The following is a 26,235-nucleotide window of genomic DNA, read 5'->3' as shown; positions in this document are numbered from 1 at the left end:
ATTCTACCATGTGGTATACTAAACACACGTGCTTATAATTTACCTGGGATTAGGTTTGTTTTGTAAATTCACTTATTTCAATCATTGTTTTTCCCTGGCAACAAATTAAACTTTAGAGAAACATATTTATTTTGACGATGTAATTGTCCACGCTGCTCTCTCGTTGAGGCTGTTTTGATTTGATTCATCATCAATTTGTTTTGTTTCCCTGTCTCCGGCGTGTTACTCATCACCATGGCAACAGCCGAGGTTGAAAAAGCTGCAAAACAGTTTTTGGCCACATCGATGGAGGCAACGGGCGGGTGGCGCTGTTTTGACATTTTTGCGAGAGGGGGATTAAAAATAAGAAAGTACCATCATTATTTTTTATATTTAACATACACCTTTATACATGCATTTTATTCTGAAGATGCAGGACCAGAGGGTTTTATTCTGATGAACAATAGAATCTAAACCCTGTTTTTCCAAACAATTCTAATTCTAATTCTAATCCTTTTCTTGCATCTGATGTAATTTGTTATTGTATGATTTTTCATCCACTTCTCCTGGGAACAAAGGCGAATGGACAAACTGGTCGAAAATATTTTGATATAAATTCTGTCACAATACTGCTGTGATTCTCCAGTGTCAGTAAAAAAGTTCTCAGGCCATATGATTTACACTGTGTGCTCATGGGAAACTATCTGGAAGTCAGCCACACATATTCCAACATGAAGTTGTATACTATTTACATTTTATTGAGAACCCTTGTAATATTTTACAATTATTTAATTAAAAAAATCCAAACACTTTAAAATCGAATTAAAACGTGTGGTTGGAAATGCTTCAGCACTACATCTTCATAAGGATGTTGCGACACCGCAAGTAATGTCCTGGTCTGTAAATTGTTCACATTCCGTGGTGGGTGGTTTGCTGTGCTGCAGCTGAACCGTCAGAGAACTTGGGATACTGGTACATGAAATACTAATCATCTGCATCTCTATACCATTTCAATGCCTGTTTCAAACTGTATTTATACTGTATCTGGCATCTTTGCAAGCAGAATGCATGTGTCAGAGTTGGATAAAAGTTGTATTGTCGAGTTGAGGTCAGAGTTATCGGACAATCAGTTCAGGCATCTGAACAAATCAACATCATTTAGCATTCATCTAATTAATTATTCATTATTCCAGTTGATGTACAATGCAAGAAAGAGGTTTTTATCATTTGAATCTTAAATGAGCGTTATCGTCTTGTGTTATAATATAAGTAAATAGAACTGAAACCACCAGGGATGTGGTAGGATGAGATGCCAACTTATGGAGAATTGCGACACCCACTGTTGATGATAGTAATTACATAGTCCTGCTCCTGCATTATAACGTGTCATTGAACGCTTAATAATATTTACAGTCAGAAATACTGGAAGAAGATACATTAATCAATTTAGAAAACCTGATAGCTTGTTGAAAATAATTATCAATATTGTAGTTACATACATCAAAGGATAGATAAATCTAGCTATTTTTAGGATTTTTATGTCAACCAACTAAACTCAAAGTCAGTCCTAATATTACTAATATTATATTTTATTGAATTTATTTATGGCCTGCTTTAATTGTTCATTTTATCATTCCTCACTTTATAGTTAGATCCGGGATTGGTGCCTGATCAAACAAATGTCATAATCTAATATAGGAAATTCAAAGAAACAAAAATAATATCAGGATTTATTTTCTTTGTTTTAATTACAAATCCGATTAATATTTCAAGCATGTATCCCTTTTCTACACACAGCATCTTATCTCAAATAAATTATTTTGTTGTGGATTAAATATACCTGATGTGTCAAAATTTCAATTCAACGCACATGTAATTTGTCCTCATAGATGCAAACACCACTTTGTTTTAATCTTTTCAAAATGCAGTGAAAGACTCAATTTGTAACAAAATACAACATTACACCAGACCACATTATAGCATTTTAATGCAAATGAAAAACATATAACACAAAATAAATTACTCATATTTGAATTATATTCATTGTGTACATTCAGACATCACTATACAGCACTGGCATAGGGCTGTGGTTACAGTCTGGAACACTCAGTCATGGTTCAGCAGCTCGGGTCTCACTATCAGGTGTCGTCTCTGTATCCGTAGCCTAAGATGTTGGAACATTTAAACACATGATTAGAGGACAGCAAGAACACACATACATGTCTCTGACTTTTTAACCTCTTATAAACATGGTGTTACCAGCCTATAGCAAGATTTTAGGGACTATAAAATGACTGGCTTGGGAAGGAGGGATGCAGCTTATCGTTTTGTATTAGTTTTTTAGTTTTTAACAATAGCCTCCTAGAGGACAGCAAGAATCACCGAGCATGTTTACTCCACCAGACTTTTAACTTGATGTTCTTTTTGTACTGTATGTGTTTTTATGTATGCAACATGTTCCCTTTCTTCACGACAAATTTCTCCCTGGTGGAGACCAATAAACTAACCTAACCTAACCTAGCATTATTACTATTTTCATTTGGACCCTCTCCAGATGAAAAAAGTGAAACAACTTCCCTCTCATTATCTCTAATGATGTACAATAGTTACAGCGAAAGCTAAATTGGTAGAACTCATTAAACACTAAATGAATAAAAGACCTCTCGGTCCTTAAAGTGACTATTTGTGAGTTTTCTTGGGCGTGAATCATGTTTTTTTGCCAGCAGTGGTTGTTGGTGAAGATTCCTCTGAGCAGTACTACCTCTTCAGGGCAGACTGGACGCTACAGTCACTTGCTATCAGGTTGGTTAGCATGCAAAGAATTTAAGGATTAAGGAGCAAAACATAGTTGTGGCTTTCCTTTGCGGGAGAAGTTTTTTAGAAATTAGTTTGGTGATGATCTCACCCTTATTCTAGTCTGGTAGGTAAACAAATGTCCATGCTAACTTAAGCTATGTCAAAACCAAATCTTAGAAATAGCAATAAAAAGTATTTTTTATTGATCCTATGTGGTTGTAACTAATTTAACAAGTTCAACATTAACTATGAAGAAAGGCTTGAATAAAATAAAGATCTTGAGTAAGCGAATAAATTTAAATATAAATTAAAAATGCCATTATATGTGTCGGCAGGAATTAAAACTGCATTCTTAGAAAATTACCTTGAATTTACTTGTATTCTAAGGATCGTCTTCCATTTCGTGGCTGAAAGTGCAAACAGACTTGTGTTATTTTTATTGTATTATTTATGTTCAACATATCATCAAGGTGCTCTTTTCATGTCTCATCCTGACATAATAAGGTTCATACCCGATAGAGGAAGTAACCTCTGCTCTCGATTCCACCGGGTCCCTGGACCTCAGCCTGTAGAGACACAAGAGCCACAGATTCTAACTTTAAGTGTCGCCACAACACTCCCACCAGCAGATATAGACAACAACCCCCACACACACCTACACGTTCACATCTGGATTTTCCAAAGCCAACTGTGTCTACTTTGTGAATGTAAGTGGTCGATAGCAATGAGGGATAAGTTCACCTGTCAGGTGCACTCATTTTAGACCATAATTACTGCCAGTGTGGGGAAAAACAACAGATGAAGCTCATACAGAGGGGGGGGAAGCAAAGCTCAACATCAAACAGTTTTACTGACGTGTAAGCTCAGGAAGAGCAAAACATATATTGAAAGCAACCACAGAATGCAGGGAACGCATTTCAATAGTTGCTAAACAATTTAAGTGCTATACATCATGTCCTCTTTAAAGGCTGCAATTTTATTTCCATCCAACTGCTGCTTCTATGTTTTCTACCAAGGATGACACTCTAATTTATAATTTTTCATTTTTATCAGAAATCACTGAAAACATGATTTTATATCAGTTTTAATGACAGTATAATATAGGTGTTTGCATGTAGTATTGTTTGTGCTAAAACAACAAAGCATCTTGATTTTGATAGCTTTGTTTCCATCAACCAGATTATTTCATGAGACGGACAGAAGATAGAGAGTGACAGGGGAACTGATGGGGGTCGTACGTACGTGCATCGAGAGTCCTCTCTCTCCTCTGGCACTGAGTTGAGAAAATAGATGGAGGAGAGGGTGCAACAGAGCGGTCTGACAAACACACACAGAGACAGAGCCACATGAACACGAATACAGTGCAGAGTGTGGCGTGTACAGGGGCAAATAGTGAAACTGTTACACAAAAGAACAAGTAACACAGAGATGTAAACATAATACAATGTTATGTTTACAAACTGCAGACTCAGGGTCAGTGTTTTCATAAACACGTAACGTTATGTATTATTTCACATACCGGTGATGGACGGGAAAGAGACTAAATCACTCTGCATGTAATTGCGGGAATTTGTTTTGTTGTGGCAAGTGAATGTGTCTCCAGGGTTGTCCTGTGGGGTTGAAGGCTCGGATGAGCATAACGGATAATAAACACTGATGACAATAATATTCACAGCATATTTCATATGAAGTCTGAACGTCTCTTTTCGTCATTCAGTTTGAATTTTTAATCCACTGCGTGACATCTTAGTTTGAGTTTCAACAAAATAGCCGCAGTGGGGGCAGAGTCCCCCCCTCCACCCCACCCCCCACCCCCCACACTAGTCTGCTCTACTGGACGCACTTGAAACTACCACAGGTGAAGCGCAGTTGTAAAACAATGTGAAGCCGATTTCTTAGGTCAAGCAACTTATTTATTCAAAAACACCCACAAACAAGCAAACACAGTTTAATGTCTCTGGTGGTCTCGTGTATCCATTTCAGGGAGAACAGTTTCCAAAAACAACTACATCGTACTTACCCGTTTACTTTTTTCTTGCAATTTCAGCTCCTAAGAAGAAAACACAATGTAATTTGATTAATTTCATGTGGAATGTGGGGATATCTGTAGCACTTATGCTTTTGAGACTGTAGAATGTGTGAAATACCTTTGACTTCTGAACCAGCATCATGACACATAGCTCCCCTAAGGCATCAGACGCCTGGAATAAATCCAAAATGGAAAATATGATTAAAAATGATACAAAAAAATAATATATTGAGGTTGTCATATGTCAGCACATGTCCCTCACCCAAAGCTCCAGGTCTGCAGAGAGGTAGGATGAGCACACAGCCTCTATCTGTGGAGAGTTGGAGAGGTTGATATGATGAAAATATGATTAAGAAAGAAAGAAAGAAAGAAAGAAAGAAAGAAAGAAAGAAAGAAAGAAAGAAAGATTGAGTACCTTGCTGAATAGCGGCCTCTGATCTGTTGTGGTCTTCTGAACTTCTGCTGGAGCACCTGTTGTTTCATGCAATAGAAACACACACACACACACACATACACACACACACATTGAGCTAGTTTACATTATTCTCACACACATTTACATCTGTGAAAAATGGTGTGTTTTCACTGACAGTACACTGATAATGCATTAAGCAGTGGTGCCTCTGCTGCGATGACGAACAGCTTCTCCCGTATGATCGATTAGTTGAAGTTCTGCTCCGACATGATTGCAGTGGACGTCCATTAGCAGGGTAACAGCTTGGCTATTTAGAAGCTTGTGTTATTGTTCCAACATGTTAACATGAGATTACTGCCTGAGCTCGATTTTCATCAATTCACTGTTTTCCTGCAAAAACAACAAGTCAGCAGCAGGCAGCCTACACACAGCTGCTGAATCCCGAAGCTTACATGGACCGATAAAAAGATAACTTTGACATTACGGGGAGTGAGAAGCGACTGTCCAATCACATATTCAGACATTTCCATCACGCAGAACTTTGTCTCAGTTAGTAGACATGACAAATCAGAGGTTGAGAGATCATGATGGCATTTCTGGTTGAGAGTGTTTTCCAAAAATGTCTTGTTTGAGATCAAATCGTTCAAGAATGAGTAAATGTCACTCATGATAGTGATCCGGCTTGACAGTGATGTACTGTTAACATGGAATCATTTAAAGGTCAAGATGGCGAAATATGATAAGCTTTTAATAACAAACATACAAATAGAGACATGATAACAATAATAGTATATTTTTCTACTGTTAAAAAGAGAAGATGTACAAACACATATGAATTATTGTATTAAATGATAGGACAAAATTATATTAAGTAAAAAAGTATGAGACAAAGAAAATATTATAAACATATTTATCATTTTTACACTTTAGTTAGTGTGTTGGAATAAACTACATTAAAAGAAAACATTAGATAGATAGATAGATAGATAGATAGATAGATAGATAGATAGATAGATAGATAGATAGATAGATAGATAGATAGATAGATAGATAGATAGATAGTCAGATACTTTCACTGTTGCAAGACCTTGAGAGAGTTTGATCTTCCACAAAGTTAGTGATGAAGTGAAATATACAGTCATATAGGATGAGATAAAGCGAAGTTGGGGACTCACTGGTGCAGACTGGTATGGTGAGGATGAGCAGGGCTGCCAGGGTGATGCTGGCCGTGTTCAGTGGACTCATGGCGCCGCCGCCGCTGCTGCTGCTGTTGCTGCTGCTGAAGACTCCGCACTGCTCAGGATCACTATGGCTCTAGAAGGTCCTCATCTCTCTCTCTCTCTCTCTCTCTCTCTGGTCTTTCCCTCCGTCTCTTGGTTCTGATGCTTGACTTCTTGCTCTTCTCAGAGTTACAGCCTCACGTCAGAGGAATATGAAGGCTCGTGTCAAAACACGCACCCGCTCTGACACTTGCTTGCGTCACTAGAGGCGCGTGAGAAGTTGGACGATGTGATGGATAGATTGGACGCTGGGTAAGGTGGTCACCAACCAGCAATTATTCCTATGCACGTTGTTATTTTCCTTTTAACGTTATTATCATTGAGCTCTCTTCGTAGTTTAGTTGAGAAGGTTCTATTGGCGGATGTAGGGTTTCAGGGGCTTGAACGGTCCGCAATTTAAACAAATTCGGGCAAAGTATTTGTCCAACATCGATGAACACTTCCTGATTCTATAAGGTGCACATTTAAGTCTTTCCTTGTTTACTGTGAGCTCTATAACTTTGATTCAAAGACAAACGTCATAGAATATACTGTATTTCGACAACTGTTCCTCGTTCAAGCACATTGTTTGTTTAAAACATATAATAAACCAATTTTACTGAGGCAATAGCATCTTTCAAAACACAGGTGTGTGGTGATTGACGACTTCAAAATCTGAAATTAAGAAAAAAATGCTTTTTTTCGCTGTTTCCTACGGTGGCCAAGACGGCTCAACACACTGCAAAGTAAATAGAAGAAACAGGGGCAAATAAAAACAAAAACCTCATCAATTTGACGACACATGCGCTGTAAAGTTATTGAAGTGTGCTGTTTGTCTGGCAATGGTTATGCTGGTCAAGCTTGTTTATACAATTTTTGAAATGCACAATGTGAATGAAAATTAACAATAAAGTAATTTTTCTTAATTTGCACATGTTTTTTCTACTTGCATGTTTTTTCTTGATTTGCTAAACGTAGGAAACAGTTAAATAGCAAACAAGCAGTAACTATTTATTTTAATCTTAAATAATGAATCTTCAATTTGAAGATCACACAGCAATGGAGCACAAATACGGAAATAAAAACAATTATAGATAAGAAAAGAGTAAAAACGACATCAAATCAAATATTGTCAAATGATCAAAATAGGAGAAAGCACACCCATACAAATGTGTATTTAAGAGAGATTTAAAACCGGACAACAAGTTTGCCTCCTCAAAGAAAGGTAACCCCGACAGAAAAGGCCCGGTCACCTTTGCTCCTCAGCCGGTACTATGCTCTATTTTAGTAGTAGTAGTAGCAGTAATTTAAAAAAAGTCTTAGCAAATGTTATATTTGTTGCTAGTATTGTCAGTAAATGACAAGTGACTTTTAACTGTGGCCATCTAGGGCCACTTCCCCCCCTGTATCCTTGTCACACACACGAAAAATATATTTTATCATACAGCAATATACTGTATTCCTATGTTAAAGCTGTGATGTATAAGGTAACATGAAGACAATAACCTGACACCCACATGTAGCTTCTCTATCAATAAACATCGTCAATTCTTACATTCGGTTTACTAAGAGGGGAAGCTTTTAAAATTCTGGATTATATTTATGAGTATTATTTTCAATAACATTTCAAAATGATAATAAGTCAACAAGTAAAGAAGAAATGGGATTTAAAGGGATTTAAAAAAAGAAATGATAAAAAAAAACATGATAAAAATAATTTTACATAACAATTCTCAAAGACACTTGAATTGGTGAAAAAAAAATCCCCCAATGCCATGAAGACCAATGATTATATATACAGGAAGCCACTGTGGAGATTTGATAACAGGACTGATTTAGTCCAGCTATACCCTAGTGAGGACTACACTATACTATACTACTATATACTATATATATTTTCAAAGCTTGAAATTGGCCATGATTTTCTTTCTGTACACACATCAGGAATACATTTCTGTCCTCACCTGTCCTCACCTCACTTGTGTTATCTCACGCCTGAGCCACATTGTAGTGATCAGAGGTTAGTTGCAAAGCAATATTTTGTTTTAGAGACACTGTACTATTTAGACTATATTATGAGATTTATTTCACTTTAGAAGAATATTATTAACATTCCCTTCTTGGCATCCATCACAATGCCATATCTTTTTATGAATAAGACCAAATACTGATTTAACTGATTTGACAACTGGGCAAAAACTATATTATGATATATTTACATCTATAGGCTGCAGGTGAATTTAACATTAACAAATCTACAAGTATATTAATTTTGTTTTAAAGCAGGATTCAGGCTCTATATCAGTTTAATTTGTATGAAATATTTCTTCATATACAACCTTTGTTCAAACTTTCATCCATACTATTATGTAAATTCATATCTCCCTCATTATTAGAATTACTCATAATGGGTCATTTCTGAAATTTCTGCTTCCATTAAAAGCAATTTTGCAACACACACAATTTTGTATGTGTTGCAATAATCAATTCTTTTCTGTTGGAGTGAACCAACACAGATGCCAAGTGCTTGCTCATTGTGGGAACTGTTGGTTGTTCTCTTTAATTTTGTAACCTTACAATTTAAAGTGACTTTAGATAATGTATGTTGGGATTTGGGACTATACAAAAAGATTGAATTGAATTGTAAGAAACACAGCATCTTTAACAACTGTTCCCTACCAAGGAGCCGCTTCATCCCTCTGACTTGTTTGAGGGTATAATGAACTGATGAATGATCTAATTCACTGCAGTCATCACACTCATCCACATCCTTGTCTTCCTCCTACACTCATCTCTCAGTCTTCTACATGAATTAAGCACCAACAGTGGATGTCAATGAACAAGCATAGCAACAGAAACCGTGTCATGGTAAATAGAATCCTTAATTCCGTTTCAGGTGAAACAATGTTGTTTTTTTAACATTAGAGATGCTTCATTAATGAGGCATGACGTGCTTCATGTCTCCTGAAAGCTCTGGAGAAAGCTTCACTTGCTCCACCATTCTGCAGAAGTCATCAAATGTCATGACCTTAAAAGAGTTTTATTTTATAATGAAGTTGACTGGCATTTGCGTGTGCTGGTCTAATTGGTTTGTTTGAGTTAAAACCCAGAGATGCTGAGTGAAGGTTATTGTCAGTGATTCACACACCATCACACCTTGAGGACACGACGCAGATTACAGTCATTGTTATTTTATTCTATTTCCAAAGCACATTCGAGACACAGAAATTAGTATGCAAGAAATCTCATAGAATTTGCTCCAGTGTTCAAATGATTTTCCCATAATTGCGGGGAAATATTTACCTGCAAGTCCAATAATTAAGGGTCCAGTATGTACATTTTAGGTGAAATCGATCAATTGGCAGAAATTTGTCTTTACATCAGGAGAGGTCCTCTCTACAGAGCCCCCCATCTTTTTTTTTACAGTAGCCCAAACTTGACAAACCAAACACCTTTTGAGTTTTTATGATGACAGAAGGCTGCCATAGGTTCTCTTACATGTTTGGAGGGGAGGGCTAGGTGAGGTGAAGGGTAATCTGCTGCAACATGCAACTTTACCGCTAGATGTCACTAAATTCTACAGACTGAAACTTTAACATGAGCCTTATAAAAAATTAAATGTAAAAATTACAGTTCTACATTTTGCAGGTAGGTTTTTACCATTGCACAGAGCCAAGCAGGAATTTCCTCTTGTTCCACACATATTTGTTAAGCTAAGCTAACGGTTCCCAGCATATACAGTATATTACGATGGGTGACATGACTGCTCCCCAAAAGTGAAGCCAAAGCATCTCAATCCCTCCATGGCTGCAGTATAGGTCATAAATCCAGCCTCCACTATATTAGTGGATGGGATATGTACCAAACAAAAAGTCAAAGTACGTCAATACATTTTGTCTCAAAGATGGTTTCTGTCATTGAGATCAACAGATTTTCTGCTGCACCACCTCTGGCTCCAAATATGAAAGATGGCAGCATTCATTCATCTGTGATATTTGGATTTCTGCATAGAAAGCGGATTTGCATCTATCTAAACAGTCTGTGTTTCCTATAGCAGTGGCTTCAGATGTTACAGACAGTTACAAGTATGGTATCAAAGTTCTCATCCAACCCAACCAGAATGCTTTTAACTTTCCTAAATGGTGAATTTAGGTTTCAAGCACTGGAGCTGATGTTATGAATTAAAGTAGTGACTCAGATCCACCAAAGCACATCAATGTTTCCTTGCGTGCCCTGACTGCTGTTCATGAAAACAAGTGGAAAATGAGCAGGGAGAGTCAGCTATTAACAAGTCATATCCTCCTACCAAGACAATTAGCGACTCCTTTCAAATCTTTATTGTATTTCCAAATTGTTGGAATAATTAAAATCCTGCATCGTAAACAGCTGCCTGAAGGTCATGAACCCAACTGCATTTCCATTTTTCTATTTGGGTCTTGGTGAATCGATATTGCTGTTAATAATGATTTGACTATTCTGTTTAGACCATATTCAAAATATTCACTGTTAATATTCCTATGCCTAGATTGGGTTGCAGACTAACTCAGAAAGGGATCAGTTTAATATGACATGATGAGAAAAAGTGATTATTAACTTAAATTATAAAACTGCTGTGCAATCGGGTGTAATGGAGATCCTTGTCATAAGTCATAATTTCCATTTTGACATCTGCTATGAAGCTCTAACTCATAATGGTACTTATGCTGATTGTATCAAGTAACAGAAATCAACTTACATTTATTCTCATTTTAAAAGAGGTTTTGTGCAATTATGTGGTACTGCATGGCTTTAAGCACCATTACATATTATCAGTACACAGAATATCTCATTCTGTCTAGGCACATTCACAATTTCCGGTACAGGCAAAATTGGCTAAATGAATGTTAGCATGCAATAAGAAATCCTCTTACCCCCACACTATGATGTACACAGATTTCAAGATATATTACACAAATCATTTGTTACCATGTTTGCTGCTTGATCAACTCCAGCTTCCTCTGATATCCAAGTATATATTGAGCAAAGATGTAATTTATTTAATAATATCACCAATATTAAAATTCCCATAATATAGCACAACCCTTAAAGCAACACTATTTTACCTTAAGATAATAGTTAAAAAAAATAGTTTGATGGTTCACTGAGCCTTCATTTTCACTCCTAACCCTGAATGCCTGTTCTTGCTCAATATGTATCTTTAGTGAGTGGGTATGATATTTATCCTTTGATAAATGTGTCACTGAATACATTTCTAGAATCTGAACCAGCAAGCTCAAGAGTAATGATCTGTAAATCTCTAAAAGACTTGGAGATCATCAAATTACAGCGATTATGTCCAATATTAAGCAAGGATATTTCAGCAGTCAGAGCTCTGCTCAATATATTGATAGACTTTGTTTTTCTCTTCATGAAAACTACTCAATCACTCGGCCACGAAAGCCGACAGAATAAATCACCACGTGTGGCTGCAGAGGATGCTGTTGTTAAAGTTCATAGTGTTGCTCCACAAAAGGAGGGTCAAAGCATCTTGTTCACCACCTGCTGGCAGGCTGCAGAAAAGGCAATACATCCTGCCTCCACCATGTTAGCAGATGGGACATGGACCAAGGTAAAAAAGCACACGCCAAAAATACATTTGTCTCTATAAATGAGTTCCAGTGTATAGAATTAAAAGGGATCTTTTGGCAAAAAAAGTATATTCACTTAACATATCATCCCACATTCATTGTTCTCATTAGTGTATAATCACCTGAAACCATGAACTAATGTGCTGCTGTTACCTTATAAGGAGTCCTTCATATTTAAGTGATTCCTCTTCCATGGAGACCACATTCATCTACAGTAGCCCAGAATGGACAAACCAAACACTGGCTCTAAAGATTGCATTTGATGTTATCATGTTACCTGAAGGCCGCTGTAGGTTATCCTACAAGCTTGGTGGACAACCTTTAAAGCAATAGACACAATTGTCTAACTAGAAATGTACTGAAATCATAATATCCAGTTGATATTGATGCTTCTTCATACTACACATTGTGAGGTGTTGGAATGTTCTTTTTCCTAAGCTATTTACCTCAAAACCCACACTTTATTTGTCAGAATATATATTCATTGTTTTATTAAACAGGAACAGAGCACATTAATACATGTTGCAGTGAATACACCAGAGTCACTGTCGCCAAAGGGATGTTTTTCATTTTGAGTCCCTGAACAGACTTTACAAAGTCATCCGAAGGAAGTTTTTTTTTAATTTCAAGAGTTATTGAAATCATTTAAAGGAAAGCAGGGGACCCATGACAAACTATAAATGAATTAGAGATAAGTTTAATGCATAGTCAGACAAGTATACGATCGGTGTTGTCTGGACTGAAATCCAACTGTGTCTGCAGAATGTGTCTGCAGAAGCTCCATTTTAATCATTTGCTTCTCAGGTTAGAGTTGGTTGGAGTTGTCCTTGGAGTAAAGTCACAGGTGACATTAATAGACCAGAATGGGACTTCAGAGAGCCCAAACCGTCAACACCAGCAGTCATACTCAAGTGTGTACACATCCAAACTGTCCTGAAAGGAGGCAACAAGTAAGTATACATTTTATAGGGCTTCAGCAAATAAACCGGAGGAGCATGAATATTAAATTAAAGGAAATATTTCTTTGCTTTACTACCAAATCAGAAAGTGTAGATGAAGTACAGAAATCCATGTAGTTTGAAACTTTTAAACCCTCTTGTGCTTGTCGGCACAGTCCCTATCTCCCTTTGATTGCAGAGTGGAGATAATGAGCCAACATTTTCTGTAATCATCAAGGGAATCTACGAGCAGCAACACAAATCATGCTTTCTACCCTTTCTCAAATCTGATTTAATTCATCATCATCATCATCATCGTCGACTTTACCATTTTGAATTCATGCTTGTTTTCATATTCATTCATGATAATCCTCTCACATGCTCTCCCCTCTAATCCTCACCTAACTCTCACCCTACACTAACAGGAAAGCACTCTTGCCGGGGCGCATACATATACGCACTCTTTAAATTACATGATTGCTTTAAAACAAACTCGCACACATGATCGACCTCTCCTAACAAGCAGAGAGCTCTGTGCGGAGCATTGCTCATGTAATAGCGGCTCTCATGCTTATACTTCAGTTTGGAAACCCAGCATGTTCTTCTTTATGTGCAATTTGGCAGGAATGAGTGGAGGCCTCACCTTGGGATGAGGTTACCAAAGTGGGGAAAGAGTGATCACACAAGTTTTCATATAGGGGCCCATTACTGTGCTGTGCTGCTCGTACAGGGTCTTTGCATTGATGCAGTCACGTGTCACTATCATTTACTTGTTGTATGTATGAAAGCCAAATGACGGGAGTCAAGGTATAAATACCATAGCTTAAGGACAGTGGAGTCCCAGTGTATGTAGAGAGGAGTCATGTTTTTGTTATCTGTTTGAGGCTTGAAAAAGCCCAAAACTGTGATCTCAACAAGAAGCAAAGTAGTTCAGAGACGGTATAGCGATATATATTTAACCTCAACCTGTACATATTCAGATATATTCATTTACAATACAACAATTATGAGTCAAAAACAACAGTGATGAAATAAAGGCTGCACAAAATGCCATCCAGATAGCACCTCAAATGTTTCCGATTCCAAAACAGAAATAGAAAATGCTATCAGCCTTTAATCACCCGTGTGAATGTCAAATGTAGATTACACAGATGCAATCACCGTCCCCTGGCGCTGCAGCACCGGCACGTAAAGCCCTTTCGTTGTGCACGTCACATCTGGATGTAACCCCCCCTGCATGTCACTGGGGCTCCCTCATCAATGCACTGCCCTCCTGACACGACCAGTTCATACAGTGGGGACATCTCTCACCTCCTGTGCAGCAAGTTTCTGCTCCTGTCTGTCCAGCCTGTGTGGAGTTGTTGTTTTGGTTCCGGATGTGTCAGCCGGTTGTAGACCTTTGACATTCACAGAATATATGGAGTAAGTGCCAGAATAACATGAACAGCAGGTGAATCATGACAACGTAGCAAAACAGATTTGATGAAAATAGATAATTAAAGCATGTGTGTGTATGAGATGTGTGTGTGTTCTTATGTTGTACATTACACATGCTGGATGAAAAAAGTGGCATTATTTTTATGAACATAATTGTACAATCATAAGAAAAATGTCTGTATGAAATAACCTGAGGAAAACTAGTAAAGGGTTTACGTCAAACTGTTCAGTTCAGATGGTTTAAGGTGCGTCTATGAGATATCACTTCAATTTTATATCGCTTCAGACCTATACTTTAAAGACTTACTGTCTAATGGCAAAAATGAGCAAGTGTCCTCTGTAATGTTTCATATTGAAGTGATAATTCATTCATATCATAATAATAAAACACTGCAGGCTGGAAATTGTTTGTACAAAAATGTATGACACTCACATTGTACCTCAAGTCATTTTCCTCCTACCACTTGTTAATTTGTGACTTTCCCATAGTTCACTTGTCTGACTCACTGTGTTGACACTGTCTGCTCTTTCTTATTCACTCTATGGACAATTTTATATTAAGAAAACATAACAAATACATCATTGCAACACTGACAGCAAACAGACACATACAGCGTTTTAACACAACAAAACATTATATTTACAGATATGACAACTTGGACTAACAATGCCACCTGGTGTTCTGAAAAGAGCATGCATGTGATCCACTAGCAGCTTGAGGTCGCTAATATTTGAGGATGAAATTTAAAAACTATCAACTCAAGAACGACTTTGATCATATACTTTGTTAACATCGGTTTTGTCTTAATAAAATTATTTACTTATTATAAATAATTATTCAACAATAATGTGCAGCTTTTTTAACTCTAACATTCCTCCTCTACTGTTTCTATTTGCTGTCAATTTGTACTTCTGATAGACGTGATTCACTGTTTGGATGAACATCATCTCATTCTGATCAAATGTGTGAAAGTCATAATTTAAGTCCATAATGTCCCTTTATCTCAACGTTATTAGCATCTGAGCCTGTCCCTCAGTAGAATACGCAGGGTAATCAACATCACATATATTTTTTATATTCCCTACTCTGGATAAACATTATCAGGGCAATAATTCCTTGCAAATGATTATAATGTGAAGAATTTATGGAGATATTTTTGTAGACATTATTGTTTTGTGCATATTTTCTAGTATAATGGCTGGAGACTGAGGATGTGATTAAAAATATGTATAATCTGTCCAAACCATGCAATTTAAGATAATATGAAAGTCCTAAAATTTGATTATGACATAGGGGCCCACTTCAAGGCAGCATTTTATATATCTAATAATAAAGCAGGGTCCATCTTTATAACATGTAAATCTCTGTTAGAGTGCAGAGCTGTTAACTCCCTGCGCTCAGAGTTGTTATCGTAGATCTCTTAACCAAACCTTACTGGTAGTTACTGGGTAGTTGGGGTTTTTAAGGGCCCAAGTCTCCTCACCTGAGGTTATTATCCTTCCACTTTGTTTATTTTTAAATCATTGCGCAAAACACATTTTCAAAGGGAAGCCTTTTAATGTCTAATTCTAAATGGTTTTAGCAGATTGTGTTGTTTCTAATATTTTCTTTTATGTTGTCTTTCTTATTTTGGTTGAGTTCTGTGTTGTTTTACTACTTTGTAACCCTTAAGATAAGTGCAATAGAAATAAAGTTGTATTTATTGATTCTCTGTCCCTGTCTCACTCTCTATGCTTGTCTCTGTCCCAGTCTCCATCTCTGTCCCTATGTCGGTCTATCGCTGCTCTGACTCTGTCCCTATGTCTCTGTATGTGTCCGCGACTCTGTCTCTATCTCTGTCCCTGCCTCTCAGTGTCTCTGTGTCCGTCCTTGTCTCTGGATGCCTGTCTCTGTGTGGAGCAGAAACATGATCAGTACTGATGTGCATGTGAATGTTGACAGTGTCGTCACCACGTGACAGCTCCGCCTGAGAACCCGGAAGGAAGAGGGCGGGGCTTTGCTTGGGGCTGGAGGATTGAGAAGACAAGGTAACGGCAACTCGTGATAAATGTATCCGTCAGAACACAAATATGGATCATTTTAATATGAAAATCATCCCAGTGCTGTAGTTTATCTGATTTATTGCGCCGTGTTCCATGAAGCTGACAGTAACAGAACTAAAAGCAGCTAGCTCCTTCCAGCTAGCAGCAGCGTTAGCAGCCAGCAAGCTAACAGACAGGGGACATCGGTGCAGGACATTGGGAAGGGCCTGCTTCATTTCGTTTAGTGCAGTGCTTCTGTGGACAATACTGGAGCTGATTTTAAAGACATGTTCCTAAGAGCTTGTTGTGTGGTCTTCACTGGTTTGTGGAGCTAACACCAACAGTCTATGGCAGCCTGTAAGCTAGCCGCTGTTGGAAGATTGTGTGATGGGCTGAAAGACGCAGAGCCGTTCATTAGCTTTAAGAGAACGTCTGAAAATATCTCCTTACATCTTATGAGTAGGTCCCGAGAATGTCAACGCCCTAATAACAATGCTTGAGTAAATGTAGCCTCGATGTGTGCACTCATCTGGAGGATGAGTCACTTGTCATGAGCAGGGTCGCCTCCTCTGCTTTCATACATGTGTAAAGCCTGTACAGTGATTTCTCATTATGTCAGAGAAATATTGCAAATTTTGTTGTTTATTTGTTACTAATTTATTATATGTTGCTTCTTTTTTTTACACTTTGTAAATCAATGGCAGGAGAATTTTGATTTAAGGTAACATCTTACTTACTGTTGTGATTACACAATGACAATAAAGTGTTTTGAATAGAAAAGTGTTTTTGTTTACCTGCTGCCTGTGATGTTCTGTATCACAGTATCCACCATGACGGCCATCAAGCATGCTCTCCAGAGGGACATCTTCACGCCCAACGATGAGCGGCTCCTCGGCATCGTCAACGTCTGCAAGGCAGGGAAGAAGAAGAAGAACTGCTTCTTGTGTGCGACAGGTAAGTTGGTCATAACCACAGAAGCAGCTTTTAAAAAACTGTTAAATCACAAAAGGTAAATGTGTCTGATACATGAGTGGTTTTTCTCTACCAGTTACCATTGAGAGGCCCGTCCAGGTTAAAGTGGTGAAGGTGAAGAAATCCGACAAGGGGGATTTTTACAAGCGACAGCAGACCTGGGAGCTCCGAGATCTGACAGAGGTGGATGCCAAAGATGCCAGCAAGGTCAGAAAATGACTGTATACCGTCCATCTTTTCCCTTTAGATCACCCATGACAATGCTTTGTGATGATGAACACGTTTCTTTCGCTTATTCACTCCATGTTACTGTTCTCTTTTAGGAAAATCCTGAATTCGACCTTCATTTTGAGAAGGTATACCGGTGGCTGGCCAGCAGCACGGCTGAAAAGAACTCCTTCATTTCTTGCATTTGGAAGCTGAACCAGCGTTATCTGAGGAAGAAGGTGGAGTTTGTGAATGTCAGTCCTCAGCTGCTGGAAGGTGTGGAAACTCTCTATCCTTAACCACCCCTGTGAGCGCATGCGTCTTTTCATGATTTGATTACCTTTGCTTAAAGGTGTGTCTTTGACCTTGAACGGTGTTTATTGGTTATGTTTGAAGTACTCTAATTTAGACCAGACAAAAGGACCTTGGTCGGCTTTTGGTTGATTTAATTTATTAATAGCATGTTTAAAGATCTCTTCTTTGTATCCTGGTTTGTGGTTTGGCTTTCTGTGTAAAATTCTCCTTTATTCTCACTTTTCTCTCTTAAACTCTCTCTGGCCAGAACTTCCTAAAGCGGAAGGTTGGTAGGACTTAACTTTCCCCTCTCCTCACTCCTCTCCATTGTATGCTCATGACCTCAGATCACCATTCTCATTAGAGATTCTCACCTTCTCAAATCCCCTCCTGGTTTTTTTGTAAATAAGGATGGAAATTATTCTTTTTTTTATCAATAATGATCATAACCCACAATGAAGTCATATTGTTGCTTAACTTTCAACATTTTAGTTGTCCATATCACCGTAATTCCTACGATTCCTAATATACTGTTCAGATGTTCAGCTTTAATTTGTTTTATAGAGCAATCATATTTTCAGGCAGAGCCAATATACAGAGAAGTATATTTTACCAGTGAAAGCCCTGACAGACTGTGCTTCTACTTTCTATTATAAGCCTATTTCCATTACCTAAGATGGTTGTGGTTTTATGGAGTCATATAACCTGCAGTCAGATTTATTATAGTTTATCCTTCAAGTTATACGTTAAGCCATAGTAGTAAACGAGTACAGAACTATTTAAACATGTAGACTTAATTATTAAAAAAATTATTAAAGACTTTATAAAACTATTTCAGTTAATTCGGTTAGCAAGAAGATTGTAGAGCCTGATATATTGGAAGAGCTTTGTGTTTGTGCTGGTGTCATTTTCATGTCTTTCATGTGTTTCCGTTGGTGAAGAGTCGGTGCCAAGTGGAGAGAGCCAGAGTGTGGCCGGGGGTGATGAAGACGCTTTGGATGACTACCAGGAGCTGAGCACCCGTGAGGAGCAGGATATCGAGAGTATGATGGAGACCTGCGAGTATGCCATCTCCAATGCTGAGGCCTTTGCTGAGCAGCTCTCCAAGGAGCTGCAGGTCTTAGATGGGGTGAGATAAATTGTAATAAGAATGAAAAGTGTTGATCCTTGTTTTATTTCCCTTTTGTGTTTTGGAAAGGAATATTTACTTGAAAACAGAAACATATTAACACCGTGTTCATTGTTTCCCGCTTTAAGGCCAACATCCAGTCCATCATGGCCTCGGAGAAGCAGGTGAATATCTTGATGCAGTTGCTGGACGAGTCTCTGGCAGAGGTGGACACCATTGAGGGCAAACTGAGCAGCTATGAGGAGATGCTCCAGAGCGTCAAGGAGCAGATGGACCAGATCTCCCAGAGCAACCGCCTCATCCAGATCAGCAACACCAACAATGGCAAACTGCTGGATGAGATCCAGTTCTTGGTGGTGAGGAAACATTATAATGTCTTTAGCTGTCAATTTATTAACTCAATTGCCATATTTAACTTATCTAAATACAGTTATCAGAGCTTATTTTGCTTAGTCCCTATCTTACTTTAGTTATAATCCTGTTTTAGAAAAGTGATGTTATTATTTGCCTTTTTATTTGCCTTTAAATGTAGTGTTTACTAGATTACTAATTGTATTGCTTGATTGTTGGACTTTGTTTGATGGCTTTAATGTGTGTGTTTCCTCATATAGAACTACATGGACCTGTCTAAGGGACACATCAGGGCCTTGCAGGATGGAGATCTGACCTCCCCCAAAGGTATTGAGGCCTGCATCAACGCCTCTGAAGCTCTTCTGCAGTGCATGAACGTGGCTCTCCGACCAGGTTGGTTTGCAAATGAAGTGTTATTGACTACTTTCTGACCAAATAAGTCGCATAGTAGTTGTTTTTAAAGCAAATAATCAGATTGCAGTTATAATTCCTTCATCATAGGCCATGAGAAGCTGATGGCTGTGAAGCAGCAGCAGCTCCTGTTCGCTGAGCTGAGAGACACCTTTGCTCGGCGCCTCACCAATCACCTCAACAACGTGTTTGTTCATCAGGTAACACACACACTGATATTATATGTATATAAATATATATATACAGATGTTATCTATAAAAAGTGGAGCTGTACTAACAGCAAGTACAAAACCCATCAAGTAAAAGTTTTAGCTGTTTTATAATTAGGATTTTTTGTCTCATTTAGCTGTCTCAGTTTTGTTTGTTTTATTTGGTTTATTTAGCTTGTGTTTGCTGAATCAAAGGCCACACAATGATTAGTATGCTTAAACAAATATGTACTTCATAATTGTTTCTGCCACTTTACACATCTGCATATTGTAGTTGAGTCAAGGCAGCATAGTAGCGTGGAGTCCGACTTCAATGTCCTCTGCCATTGTGAGTGTGCTGCACCACAGAGGGCTGCATTCTGTCATGTTCTTTTCCAGTCTCTGTCTCTCTCACTATCCCTCCCCCTGTCCGTCTCCCCTGTCTCTCCTCATCGACGTCCTGTTTATCTGTAACTCTTTTCCTGGGCTTCCTCTGTTTGGCTACCTTCCAGCTGTATCCCTCCTAATCTTGACTCTGCTCACTTTGAATCATCCCACTCTGCTCTCTGTCTCTGTGTCAGTTCAACCACTTCAGTCACTTCAAAATGACCATCCCTCAGTTCTATAGGTCTTCCTGTCTGTCACTTCCAGTGAGTACCCTCACAGCACCCCCCGCGTGCCCCCTCTTTGCTAATATTTGACCTGGCATACCTCCCTCCAACGATTTGAGACACCCTGGGCTCGTCCATCATCTCCTGCATGGGACATGTATCTAACTTCTCTCATATGACCTCAAAGCTGAAGAGGCACAATTCATCTTTTTCCTCATTCACCAACTGTCTGCCCTCTGCTAAGGATTATTTGTTTGGGTATTAACGTGGCTTTGTTGCAAAAGGTGTCATCATAAAGCCCTGTGCCTGTCTGCTCGGTGTGCATGTCTAGTAAACAAACCATAGACTGAACAAGCTAACAATCAGGGGAAGTAAGGAGACCATCTGGATTGCAGTTGGAGTTCTGTTTTTCAATACTTTATTTAGTTGAGGCCAAAAAGTACTGGATTTTTTTAGTTTAACAATTTTTTTGTTAAAAAGTTTCATGGTAACGCAGCATAAAGTATCCTTGTATGTTTATGGCAGGAAGAAAGATAATTCATACTCATGTGTGGTGTGTTTGTGTAAACAGAGAAAGATGGAAATTCAAATTTCAATTCAAAACAACTTTATTTGTCCCTGGTGAGAAATTCAAATGAGTGAATGAGACTAAAAAGCAGTGGGTTTGTCTGTATTAACTCTTATTGAATATACTGCAAATTGTCTCTTCCTGCTTTATCACCCAGGGCCATGACCAGAGTTCTACGCTGTCCCAGCACACAGCAGAGCTTACTCTGCCCAAACACAGCCCTCTCCACAGGGACCTGCTGCGCTACGCCAAGCTCATGGAGTGGCTGAAGAACACCCACAGGGAGAAGTACGAGGGTCTGTCAAGGGTCAGTAATATTAAACTAAAATTATATTTAAATGAAAATTGTATTTCATACCAAAAACTGTGCCTTCCATCTGAGACAAACGTTATCATCTTTGTTTTTCAGACCTATGTGGATTATATGAGCAGACTCTATGAAAGAGAAATCAAAGACTTCTTTGAGGTGGCCAAGATAAAGATGGCGGGTACAACCAAGGAAGCGAAGGGCAAGTTTGGTAAGAACTGCAATTCAGAGTTGTTAGTGCACAGATATGAAGCATGTTGGTCTTTTGCCGTATTTTTTTTTTTTTTTCTCGTAACATCTTTTCTAATTTTCTTCCTCTCTACAACATGTAGTTCACTCAGGCGATGGAATTTTCACTGAGTATTTTGTATTTTGTCCAATATTTGTATTGTACTGACAGAGGGAATATTCCTGTGTAAATATTGGAAACAAGGCCTTATTCCTTTACAGCCTTTTCTTAGTCTGCAAACAAAAGGATATTATCCCAAATGATTTGCTTCCACTGTGTTTTTTTGATTGATTATTTATTTAAGCCTCAGAAGACACATTGAGGAATAAGACCCTAATTTAAAATGGAGCCGAACGTTGAGAAATAAATAGAAATAAATGTTCAAGTCTTGCTTCTTGTTTCGATAACATCTCCTCTTTCCTTTGCACGGAGACCACACAGGCTGAATTCTGGACTCTTTAATATAAGACCTTTGTTGAGCTTTGGTTTTGGCCGAATAATGGAACTCTGCTTTCTGCACTCTATGTTGGCTTTTCCTCCTTGAAAAAAAATAAGAATTAGTTTTCCAAAGGTTTGTTCGAGCCTATGAGCATACGTACCTTGATGCACGTCAGCGTATATGTAACTTTGTACATCTAACGTCTTGCCTCACTCCTCCCATGCTGCATGTTTTAAGCCTAACCTGTCTCTGTCTCTGATGCCTGCCTTTTTAACTGGCTGCAGCCACGCTTCCGCGGAAAGAAAGTGCGCTCAAACAGGAAACAGAAAGTAAGTACACCTGGAAATATCTAGATAGTACAGCTACTCCATTGTTAATTACACACTCTGCTCTCTCTTTCACTGTGCTACCCTGATAAACACTTAAAGCATTACAGACCATTACCCACAAAACCTAACCCTTTATATCCATTTAATTTGTAGTCATTTGAATGATATTCCCAAAATGTGGGCTCATTCTCGCTAAAAGTTTCAAATCTCACTGTGTGTCTGTTGTGCTATGTCAGGCCTTCATGGCAGCTCAGGGAAGCTGACAGGCTCGACCTCAAGCCTGAACAAGCTGACAGTGCAGGGCGCCAACAGCCGGCGCTCCCAGTCTTCCTCACTGCTGGATATGGGTAATATGTCCGCCTCTGATCTGGACGTTGCGGACAGGACCAAGTTTGACAAGGTGACGCTGCCAGAAATGCACAGATGATGTTGAAGTCAGCATCTGTTTACATGTTGTTCTGTACGAGGAGGTTAAACCAAAGTTTTTTTTTCTCCAAGTAGATCTTTGAGCAGGTCCTCAGTGAGCTGGAGCCTCTGTGTCTCGCAGAACAAGACTTCATCAGCAAGTTCTTTAAACTGCAGCAGCACCCAACAATTACACCCCCGCTTGCTCAGGTAAATCTGGGATAACATATTGTATGAACTACTGATGACTAGCTTTAAAACTCTAAAACATGAATGGTACTTTACATCAATAGTTGCACTTGTGGGCTGCTGTCTGAAACCATGAAATAATACAGCAATAAAATCTCTGCGGTGTTTACAGTTACAGCGACAATCATGAACATGTCGGCATATATTAGTTTGGGTTTGTCATGTTTTATGTCCGTTGTCCCGGCAGCCTGAAACCGAGGAATCAGATGGAGTCATGCTGTCAAGAGTGACTCCCCAGGCAGAACACAGACACTCCTTCTCATCAGAGTGAGTAGTTGCTAACAGCTCTGTTGCAAATATCTTCACAGCCAGAAATATTACTAATTTTCTATGCAGTGCTCCCCTCACCTCTCGTCTCTTAGTACTAGGGCCGTCAGTCTTCCTCTATAATCCCAGTTGAATTCCTTCTTTCCAACTCCAACCTTCTGTCCCTCCTAGGAAAGACCTGGTGCGGCTGATGATGAATAAAATCTTCCAGAGCATTGAGACGGAGCTCAACAGTCTCATCGCTCTGGGTGACAAGATTGACAGCTTCAACTCTCTCTACATGCTGGTGAAGATGAGTCACCATGTGTGGACAGCTGAGAACGTTGACCCGGCCTCGTACCTCAGCACTACTCTGGGAAATGTGCTGGTCACTGTCAAGAGGAACTTTGACAAATGCATTGTGAGTGGAGTGCATATAATGGGGGGGAATCCATGCTTTCATTTGGTCACTAATGTAAAGTGAAGGTTCGATTCATTGAAAATGTTTAATAATAAAAATATCTTGCTTTCTTACAGTCTGGTCAGATCCGACAGATGGAAGAAGTGAAGATTTCCAAGAAAAGCAAAGTTGGTATTCTACTTTTTGTCACTGGGTTTGAAGAGTTCGCTGAGCTGGCCGAAACGATCTTCCGTAATGCAGAACGACGAGGAGATCTGGATAAGGCTTATGTCAAACTTATCAGGGCCGTCTTCATGAACGGTAAGACAACTCCACAACCCACTTCTGATTGGCTTACTGGCCCAGAAACTTAAAAATGTTCTGAATACTGATTATCTGTCCAGTGGAGAAGGTAGCCAGTGAGAGTCAGAAGACGCCGCGGGATGTCGTGATGATGGAGAACTTCCACCACATCTTTTCTACACTGTCACGACTAAAGATCTCCTGCCTGGAATCAGAGAGACGAGAGGCCAAGCACAAATACACAGACCACCTGCAGTCCTATGTGATCAACTCCCTGGGCCAGCCCCTGGAAAAACTCAATGTAAGACCAACTGTCACGTAAAGGTTATCACAAAAAGTAGGTCACTGTAAAGTAGGTTACGTTATATGTTTGCACTGTATTGCAGCATTTCTTTGAAGGCGTTGAGGCACGCGTAGCTCAGGGTGTCCGTGAGGAGGAAGTGAGCTACCAACTGGCCTTCAACAAGCAAGAGCTACGCAAAGTTATTAAAGAGTATCCTGGCAAAGAGGTCAAAAAGGGACTTGACAACCTTTACAAGAAGGTGGACAAACATCTGTGTGAAGAGGAGAGTCTGCTTCAGGTGAGAAAGTTTGAGTTTTAGTGGTGAAACCGTCCAGCTCATCAGCGGTGACCCATTCTCACCCTATTTCTGATTTTCTCCACCAGGTGGTGTGGCACTCCATGCAAGATGAGTTCATCAGGCAGTACAAGCACTTTGAAGATTTGATTGGGAGATGCTATCCTGGATCTGGAATCACCATGGAGTTCACCATACAAGACATGTTGGAGTATTTTTCCAGCATCGCTCAGTCCCATTAGTCTAGCTGCTCTGCACTGTTGAATAGTGACTCACTACTGCCTCAAACTGGCTGAACGTACACTAGCTATTCCCTAAGCTGCCCGGTGTTGCTTTCTGGATGATGAAACATTTCCTCTATGTGTGTCGGTGTGTTCCTATGAAAGAGATTGGATGGTGATGCAGAGATTGCTGCAGTGAGTGTGTGCCTGTTTCTCTGTGATTCAGCTATTCTAAATATTTCTTTGTTATATTTTTCTTTGTGTAATCCACATGTACATAATAAATAAGCGTCTGCCAAACGTCAGTCTTTGTTGGGTCTGTGTTGATGAATTATTGATTTGTTGTCATTGTGTCATGCACATTATGTGCCTAGGCTTTAATGACACCTTTTATTTACAAAACGAAAAGCCAGAGTAGCCGCATCAAAAGGGAAACTAAAACAAATATACCATACACCAGTTTTTTCCTCCCAAGATTTAGAAATCAAGGATGCCAACCTAAGCATTTAAAGCATTAAGAATAATAATCAGTGCAACATTTCTAGACTTTGAACCGACAGTTCATTTAAACATTCTTAACTCAACATTATAAAGGCAATAATGAGGAAAATGTGATTCCTTCTCTACCTCTTAATAACAGGGCGGCTCCTGGTAAAGGCGACATAGGCGGTTGCCTAGGGCGCAAAATGCCAAGAGACAGATTTATCAAGACGTGACACATGCAATGTAAAACAATACATGTTAAATACTTGGGATGTTCGCACAGGCAGCGTAGTGCCGGGAAGAACCGGGAAGCGCCGCGGCCACAAACACACAACAAATAATCTCCTGCGGGGGGCTGGCTGCTACAGGCTTGCCTAGGTCGGTCACCTGTGAAGACCAGCATAATTTACCCCTGAACCAGCACGGAGAAATGATGATGATGATTAAAATGAAGTATAAAAATAAATATATATATTTTTAATTTAAATTAAATTAAATATATATTTCTTTAAATTAAATTCAATTAAATTAAATTAAAAAAAAATGGAAAACATCCTGCGCAGAAGCCCATTGATTGTTATGTAATTTAAATGTACATAGTGCAAGATATTTTGCAATTAATAGGAGAAACCCTGCCAATTTTAAGAGTTCAGAATATTGCCAACTTGAAGATGGGAAACCCGGGTACTTCTTGGAGAACCATCACTCTACCCACTAGGCCACACCGCCTGCTGGCTGGCATAAGGAACTAAGCATTACAAGAAGATGAATTAACAAATTATTGTGTGTGTTCGTGTGATTCTATGCTGCTTT

General features: G+C 38.9%; 2 protein-coding genes across 8 annotated transcripts; one reads left to right on the top strand and one right to left on the bottom strand.

Annotated features, from left to right (window-relative positions):
• Positions 1 to 1,951: 1,951 nt before the first annotated feature.
• Positions 1,952 to 6,582, bottom strand: nmu (neuromedin U). Its single transcript, XM_062396033.1, has 9 exons — positions 6,395 to 6,582; positions 5,220 to 5,275; positions 5,067 to 5,114; positions 4,923 to 4,976; positions 4,796 to 4,825; positions 4,018 to 4,092; positions 3,288 to 3,341; positions 3,140 to 3,182; positions 1,952 to 2,143 (listed from the first exon to the last, which is right to left on the bottom strand). Exons 1-8 carry the CDS (start codon positions 6,462 to 6,464, stop codon positions 3,147 to 3,149), a joined length of 423 nt encoding a protein of 140 aa, XP_062252017.1. The 5' UTR covers positions 6,465 to 6,582; the 3' UTR covers positions 1,952 to 2,143; positions 3,140 to 3,146.
• A 9,849-nt stretch (positions 6,583 to 16,431) lies between these two features.
• exoc1 (exocyst complex component 1) lies at positions 16,432 to 25,244 on the top strand. Of its 7 annotated transcripts, none has more exons than XM_062395806.1 (21): positions 16,432 to 16,508; positions 17,325 to 17,456; positions 17,551 to 17,681; positions 17,798 to 17,957; positions 18,244 to 18,261; positions 18,917 to 19,104; positions 19,233 to 19,460; positions 19,716 to 19,848; positions 19,957 to 20,066; positions 20,636 to 20,704; positions 21,391 to 21,540; positions 21,643 to 21,751; positions 22,493 to 22,537; positions 22,774 to 22,937; positions 23,039 to 23,152; positions 23,379 to 23,458; positions 23,630 to 23,858; positions 23,975 to 24,158; positions 24,242 to 24,441; positions 24,527 to 24,721; positions 24,808 to 25,244. In XM_062395806.1, the coding sequence occupies exons 2-21, from the start codon at positions 17,333 to 17,335 to the stop codon at positions 24,958 to 24,960; spliced, it is 2,784 nt and encodes a 927-aa protein (XP_062251790.1). In that variant the 5' UTR covers positions 16,432 to 16,508; positions 17,325 to 17,332; the 3' UTR covers positions 24,961 to 25,244. The 7 variants fall into 7 exon arrangements, with proteins under 7 accessions (XP_062251790.1, XP_062251789.1, XP_062251791.1 ...); XM_062395805.1 differs by lacking the exon at positions 16,432 to 16,508 and adding an exon at positions 17,207 to 17,223; XM_062395807.1 differs by lacking the exons at positions 16,432 to 16,508; positions 18,244 to 18,261 and adding an exon at positions 17,207 to 17,223.
• Positions 25,245 to 26,235: the final 991 nt, after the last annotated feature.

Source organism: Platichthys flesus, chromosome 9, assembly GCF_949316205.1.
Source record: "Platichthys flesus chromosome 9, fPlaFle2.1, whole genome shotgun sequence".
NCBI classification, from domain to species: Eukaryota; Metazoa; Chordata; class Actinopteri; order Pleuronectiformes; family Pleuronectidae; genus Platichthys; species Platichthys flesus.
This window is presented reverse-complemented; position numbering and strand designations above follow the sequence as displayed.

What these genes read in the sequence shown, in the direction of transcription:
- exoc1 (XM_062395806.1), top strand. Translation starts at nt 17,333, where the DNA reads ATGACGGCCATCAAGCATGCTCTCCAGAGGGACATCTTCACGCCCAAC. An exon ending in AGCTGCAGGTCTTAGATGGG is followed by an intron (nt 19,105 to 19,232) that starts GTGAGATAAATT and finishes TCCCGCTTTAAG; the next exon opens with GCCAACATCCAGTCCATCAT. An exon ending in ACAACGTGTTTGTTCATCAG is followed by an intron (nt 20,067 to 20,635) that starts GTAACACACACA and finishes TCTCTGTGTCAG; the next exon opens with TTCAACCACTTCAGTCACTT.
- nmu (XM_062396033.1), bottom strand. Translation starts at nt 6,464, where the DNA reads ATGAGTCCACTGAACACGGCCAGCATCACCCTGGCAGCCCTGCTCATC. An exon ending in CACCATACCAGTCTGCACCA is followed by an intron (nt 5,276 to 6,394) that starts GTGAGTCCCCAA and finishes ATGAAACAACAG; the next exon opens with GTGCTCCAGCAGAAGTTCAG. An exon ending in TGCTGGTTCAGAAGTCAAAG is followed by an intron (nt 4,826 to 4,922) that starts GTATTTCACACA and finishes TTTTCTTCTTAG; the next exon opens with GAGCTGAAATTGCAAGAAAA.